Here is a 7251-nt window from a genome sequence, read left to right as displayed (position 1 = left end):
CCACCAACACACAACATCCACCAACACACAACACCCACCAACACACAACACCCACCAACACCCACCAACACACAACACCCACCAACACACAACACCCACCAACACACAACACCCACCAACACACGACACCCACCAACACACAACACCCACCAACACACAACACCACCAACACACAACACCCACCAACACACAACACCCACCAACACACAACACCCACCAACACACAACACCCACCAACACACAACACCACCAACACACAACATCCACCAACACACAACACCACCAACACACAACACCACCAACACACAACACCCACCAACACACAACACCCACCAACACACAACACCCACCAACACACAACACCACCAACACACAACACCCACCAACACACAACACCCACCAACACACAACACCCACCAACACACAACACCCACCAACACACAACACCCACCAACACACAACACCCACCAACACACAACACCACCAACACACAACATCCACCAACACACAACACCACCAACACACAACACCACCAACACACAACACCCACCAACACACAACACCCACCAACACACAACACCCACCAACACACAACACCACCAACACACAACACCCACCAACACACAACACCCACCAACACACAACACCCACCAACACACAACACCCACCAACACACAACACCACCAACACACAACATCCACCAACACACAACACCACCAACACACAACACCACCAACACACAACACCCACCAACACACAACACCCACCAACACACAACACCCACCAACACACAACACCCACCAACACACAACACCCACCAACACACAACACCCACCAACACACAACACCCACCAACACACGACACCCACCAACACACAACACCCACCAACACACAACACCCACCAACACACGACACCCACCAACACACAACACCCACCAACACACAACACCCACCAACACACAACACCACCAACACACAACATCCACCAACACACAACACCACCAACACACAACACCACCAACACACAACACCCACCAACACACAACACCCACCAACACACAACTCCCACCAACACACAACACCCACCAACACACAACATCCACCAACACACAACACCCACCAACACACAACACCCACCAACACACAACACCCTTCAACACACAACACCCACCAACACACAACACCCTTCAACACACAAAAATCCAGTAAACATCCCAAATAATTTTATGGAAGAATTCTCATCTCCAGCGTCCAAGGAGCAACTCTCAGAGATCATCATAAGTAGACAATCAGAACTGTCACCAATACGTTGACAAACAATCACTACCTGAGACCATGACAGATGACAATCAAATCCCTTCACAATAGACCAGATCCAGCAACAAGAAGGAAAAGGCGCAGCCACGGCTCCTGGACGGGGACATGGGTATATATTGAAGAATTAAGCACTCTGGAAGCGTAGAACAGCAATTAGTGCTCACTTTTATCAATAAGTTCCTCTAAATGGAAAAACTCCCAAATAAATGGAACGAAGCTGATTTCCAAGCCAAGAGAATCTTGGTTATCTTGAGATGATTTCGGGGGCTTAGTGTCCCCGCGGCCCGGTCCTCGACCAGGCCTCCACCCTCCAGGAAGCAGCCCGTAGCAGCTGTCTAACTCCCAAGGGACCTATTTACTGCTAGGTAACAGCGGCATCAGGGTGAAAGAAACATTTTGCCCATTTGTCTCCGCCTCCACCGGGGATCGAACCCGGAACCTCAGGACTACGAATCCGAAGCGCTGTCCACCCAGCTGTCAGGCGCCCTGTACAAGTAGGCAAATATCGTCTAATATCACATTTGTCCTGCATAGCCAAAATAGCAGAACAAATGATTCTCTTTACTATTGACCCCAGATGGAAAATTTGTCCATTTCATTCTAATATACTGGTATTAAAGAGAGGTCTATGAATATCCATCTGGCTTGTTAACGACTTTGGACACCAAAAATGCGATATTCCTCGTCTTTCTGGGCCTAGAGAACGGTATTGTTACCAACCACTCAGTCCATCCTATGTTTGTTGATTGCAAAAGAGGGTAAGGGGTAACTTACTTATCTGGGTTCATGATGACATCACTGATCAAAAACTCTGAGTATGATTCCAAGGACACATTATATGAGACTAAGATTCTATAAAATGGGACATCTTGATGGGAAAACTTGTCATGCTCAGGCTGCCACCCACACAAACTTGTCATGATCAGGCTGCCACCAACACAAACTTGTCATGCTCAGGCTGCCACCCACACAAACTTGTCAAGTTCAAGTTCAAGTTCAAGTATGTTTATTGAGACAAGAAAAAAATACATCTCAAAGGGATAGAGTAGCTTAGGCTATTTCTACCCCCCCAGGACAAAAAAACTTGTCATGCTCAGGCTGCCACCCACACAAACTTGTCATGCTCAGGCTGCCACCCACACAAACTTGTCATGATCAGGCTGCCACCCACACAAACTTTATTACCCTCGCCAGTGATCTTGTCAGTATATCAAGTGGAAATCACATCCTTTGAAAAACCCAACAACCTTCCTCCGTAAAATAGGGCACACAGCAGTTGCCTTAAATCTTAAATTAGGGCTTAAAATATCTATTAGAAAAATCAAAAGCCATGTACTATGCAATACCTGACCCACAAACGAACCTCCTATATAAAATATTGAATTGGAACGCGGTAAGAGACTACAAATACCCAGGAATATGGATCCACAAAAGACAGGCAAATACGATATATGAAGGAAAGAACAACCTAAAGGCTTACCTCAATGGCAGTTGTGTCCGGACACAAGATTGGTGTTACACAAAAGTCTCATGACAATCTACACTCTCGCAATCCCATCCATTCATCACTCATCACTCTCTCCAAACAAAAGAATCAAAACCTTTGAAACTGTTGAGAAGAGCCACGAAGAGCACAACAGATGCACAAAAATTGCCAAAACTTACAATCCATGCCTGGAGACAAATCATGAACCACTTGAAGCTCCGATCCAAACCCCAACAGCATCCCTAGCACTCTAGGTCTATAAAAACCTATACCGGATGCCTCTTCCATAAGAGACTCGTAGTTGTAAAAACAAAAAAACATCCTTCAGAACATTGATCCATGGGTGACTATACTAATCAAGAACTTTAAACACCTTCAGATCTATAACATCCTTTACCAAGCTGGACCTGACTCAGCCGCCCCAGGCCCCCCACCACCGAGGCCTCCAGCCGCAGAGCTCAGATTGAGCCTCCAGCCGCAGAGCTCAGATTGAGCCTCCAGCCGCAGAGCTCAGATTGAGCCTACCAAAATATCAAGGAAGAAACTGCATCACATACATAATAAATAAATGGAAATTGAGAAACAGAATGGAGGACAAAGAGAGAACTCTAAGAAATTTAGAGACACCGATAAAAAGATGCTAAAAGTTGGTACAAATATTAAAATTTAAATTGATTTAAACAAGTACACGTAACTTGCATTGCAAAACCCGGTTTAAACACACACGAAAAAATAAGTTGTTTGTGCGAAAGTTCTCGAATAAAATAGCGACAGAGAAAGTTTGAGAAAACAGAAGTTATCAGAGAGGCAAATATTCGTTGTGGGATGGACTCATGACAAGATATATGAACAAAATTGAAGGTAAATAAAGAGGGAGCCAGAGAATTAGAGTTTGAAATATGGACATTTATGCATTCCCATTTGTATATTTTTGTATGAACGGTGTGTGTGTGTGTGTGTGTGTGGTGTACTCACCTACTCGTGCGTCGAGCTTTGGCTCTTTGGTCCCGCCTCTCAACTGTCAATCAGCTGGTGTACAGATTCCTAAGCTTCTCGAGCTCTATCACATCTGCATTTGAAATTGTCTATGGAGTCAGCCTCCACCACCTCACTTCCTTGTGAATTCCATTTAATAACTACTCTGACACTGAAAAAGTTCTTTCTAATGTCTCTGTGGCTCATCTGGGTACTCAGCTTCCACCTGTGTCCCCTTGGGCGTGCACCACCCATGTTAAATAATCCATCTTGGTCTACCCTGTTAATTCCCCTGAGAATTTTGTATGTGGTGATCATATCTCCCAGAGCTCTTCTGTCTTCCAGCGACGTGAGGTGCAGTTCATGAAGCCTTTCCTCGTAACTCATGCCTCTTAGTTCTGGAACTAGCCTAGTGGCATACCTCTGAACTTTTCCCATCTTCGTCTTGTGCTTGACAAGGTACGGGCTCCATGCTGGGGCCGCATACTCCAATATTGGTCTTACATATGTGGTATACAAGGTTCTAAAGAATTCCTTACACAGGTTTCAGAAGGCAGTTCTGATGTTATCGAGCCTCGCATACGCCGCCGATGTTATTCTGTTGATGTGGGCTTCAGGAGACAGGTACCGCGTGATATCAACTCCTAGATCTTTCTCTCTGTTTGTTTCGTGAAGGACTTTATCTCCCATTCAGTATCCAGTGTCTTGCCTCCTATTTTCTCCGCCTAGTTTCATCACCTTACAAATAATTGGGTTGAACTTTAGTTGCCATTTGTTATACTTTTCCTCCAGTTTGTTTAGGTCATCTTGTAGCCTCATACTATCCTTCTCTGTTTTAATCCACCTCATAAGTTTTGCATAATTTGGGTGCTTGTGTGTGTGTGTGTGTGTGTGTGTGTGTGTGTGTGCGTGTGTGTGTGTGTGTGCGTGTGTGTGTGTGTGTGTGTGTGTGTGTGTGTGTGTGTGTGTGTGTGTGTGCGTGTGTGTGTGCGTGTGTGTGTGTGTGTGTGTGTGTGTGTGTGTGTGTGTGTGTGTGTGTGTGTGTGTGTGTGTGTGCACGCACGCGTGGGCCAGCATGTGGGTATGAGTTTCTAATCACGCAAACTGTGAGTTTATTTTTCTAGGCGCATCCAAGTGTGTATATGTATTCCGTATTTCTTTGTCACAAACACACGAGAATGTTTGCGCGCACGAAATCGCACATGCGAACCCACGCACGCACACTGGGATGATCTATATATCAATGCTTACCAAGCTAGATTCACGACGCTAGTAACAGAAGAGACAGAGGTGTAATGATCCAGCCCGTGCTGTTAAGGTTTCTCAACGTCAAGAAACTGTCGTACTAAAGTGCCCTCTCCTAACCTACCAGAGGACCCAAAACAGAAAACGGGACAGTATGTCAATTACGCGAGTCGTTACCACTTTCTAGTACGACAATTTCTGGCCTTCGGTATTTTGATGGTATAAGTGAAAATGCGAAGTTCTATTGTTAGGACGAGTTGAATGAAAACAGTGGTCCCCCATGGCTCAGTGGTAAGACCCTCGCTGCGCGCTGTGCATGCTATTTGTCCTGGGTTCGTATCCTGGCCGGGGGGGATTGACTAGGCGCCAATCCTTAACTGTACGCATTTGTTCTCCCAGCAGTGAATGGGTACCCTGGATGTTAAACGATTTGGCGGGTCTTACGTGAATGGTGGTTATGTCTAGACACAAGATTGGTGTCAAACACAAGTCTCATGAGAATCTACACTCACGCAATCCCATCCATTCATCACTCATCACTCTCTCCAAACAAATGAATCAAAACCTTTGAAACTGTTGAGAACAGCCACGAAGAGCATAACAGATGCACCAAAATGACCAAAACTTACAGTCAATACCTGGAGATAAAACATGAACCACTTGAAGCTCTGATCCAAACCCCAACATCATCCCTAGTAGTCAAGATCAGGGCAGAAATGTTACTTAGAATTATGCTTTCCACATTTAACACTAAAAAAAATAAGTACATTTATATAAGGTTGAACTCATTCAAGCATGGACTCATCAATTAACTTATTCCCACACGAACTACTCATCAAACTCATTCAATCATATACTCGTCAATAGACTCAGTGGTATAGACCTTAAGAGTGGATTAATTTCATTGCGAATATCTTTTTTCGTGAGAAAAAACTTGTTACTCGACAAAATGTTTAATAATCCTGCTGAATAGACCAGCCATAAACCCTTCAGACAAACTGCCCGAACCAAGAAGAAGAAGAAGAAGAAGAAGAAGAAGAAGGCGAAGAAGAAGAAGAAGAAGAAGAAGAGTAGAGTAAGAAAGAAGGCTAGCAAAAGCTATCTGGGAGGCGTGCGTAAACCAAGACGGAATGTTAAACCAAGTTAAACCCAATCTACTCGTAAACCAAAACCAGAAACATCACCCAAAGAGGTGTGCCCCATTTCTCGGTGTACGTATAGAAGAAGGTATATATACTTTGTATACGTACGGTGTACGTATACAAAGAAGTATACTAAAGTATACTTCTTTGTTGGTCAGTAAGTTTCTTCAGTGGCCTTAATAACCAGCAGAGATGAGCAGGCCAGAAGCTCTTCAACGAATCAAAATCATCGTCGCCGTAAACGACGTGATGAGTATAGGGTGAAAACATACTCTAGCGTGACTTTGAGCATCATGTTGTGTTCTAGTACATGGATCATGTCGTGTTCTATTACATGTATCATGTCGTGATCTATTACATGCATCATGTTGTGTTCTAGTACATGCATCATGCTGTGTTCTAGTACATGGATCATGTCGTGTTCTATTACATGTATCATGTTGTGTTCTAGTACATGCATCATGTTGTGTTCTAGTACATGCATCATGCTGTGTTCTAGTACATGGATCATGTCGTGTTCTATTACATGTATCATGTTGTGTTCTAGTACATGCATCATGTCGTGTTCTAGTACATGTATCATGCTGTGTTCTAGTACATGCATCATGTCGTGTTCTAGTACATGCATCACGTCGTGTTCTAGTACATGTATCATGTTGTGTTCTAATACATGCATCATGTGTTCTAGTACATGCATCATGTTGTGTTCTAATACATGCATCATGTGTTCTAGTACATGCATCATGTCGTGTTCTAGTGCATGAGGCAGCTGTGGGATGGAGAACACGTAAGAGCGTAAACTTAGAAAGAGATATTCCTCTTGTGAGGAAAGACCTGTGGGCAAGAGTGTTGCCAATCGTCTCTGCTACCATATTTACGATGAGAATTTTGTTTCCTATAAATCCAACTGGGCGATAGGAATGTGCGGAACCACATCTTTAGTGAGAAAGAATGATAAAAAAATAAAGAAAATTGAACCAAACGAGGCAGTTCCTATTTATATCCATCCAATCTCAATGCTTAGTTTCAAGAGGAGATATGATCAGTATCAGGCTTCCGAACGGGGCGACGGACGCCTAACAGAT

General features: G+C 44.1%; 1 protein-coding gene across 1 annotated transcript; it reads right to left on the bottom strand.

Moving 5' to 3' along the window:
* Nucleotides 1-6392: 6392 nt before the first annotated feature.
* On the bottom strand, nt 6393-6908 carry LOC138363108 (dynein heavy chain-like). The gene has a single exon (XM_069322096.1). It carries the CDS (start codon nt 6906-6908, stop codon nt 6393-6395), a length of 516 nt encoding a protein of 171 aa, XP_069178197.1.
* Nucleotides 6909-7251: the final 343 nt, after the last annotated feature.

This window comes from Procambarus clarkii, chromosome 10, assembly GCF_040958095.1.
Source record: "Procambarus clarkii isolate CNS0578487 chromosome 10, FALCON_Pclarkii_2.0, whole genome shotgun sequence".
Classification (NCBI taxonomy): domain Eukaryota; kingdom Metazoa; phylum Arthropoda; class Malacostraca; order Decapoda; family Cambaridae; genus Procambarus; species Procambarus clarkii.
This window is presented reverse-complemented; position numbering and strand designations above follow the sequence as displayed.

Bases quoted from the DNA above. Each gene is read 5' to 3' on its own strand.
- LOC138363108 (XM_069322096.1), bottom strand. From the start codon at position 6,908: ATGCATGTACTAGAACACATGATGCATGTATTAGAACACAACATGATG.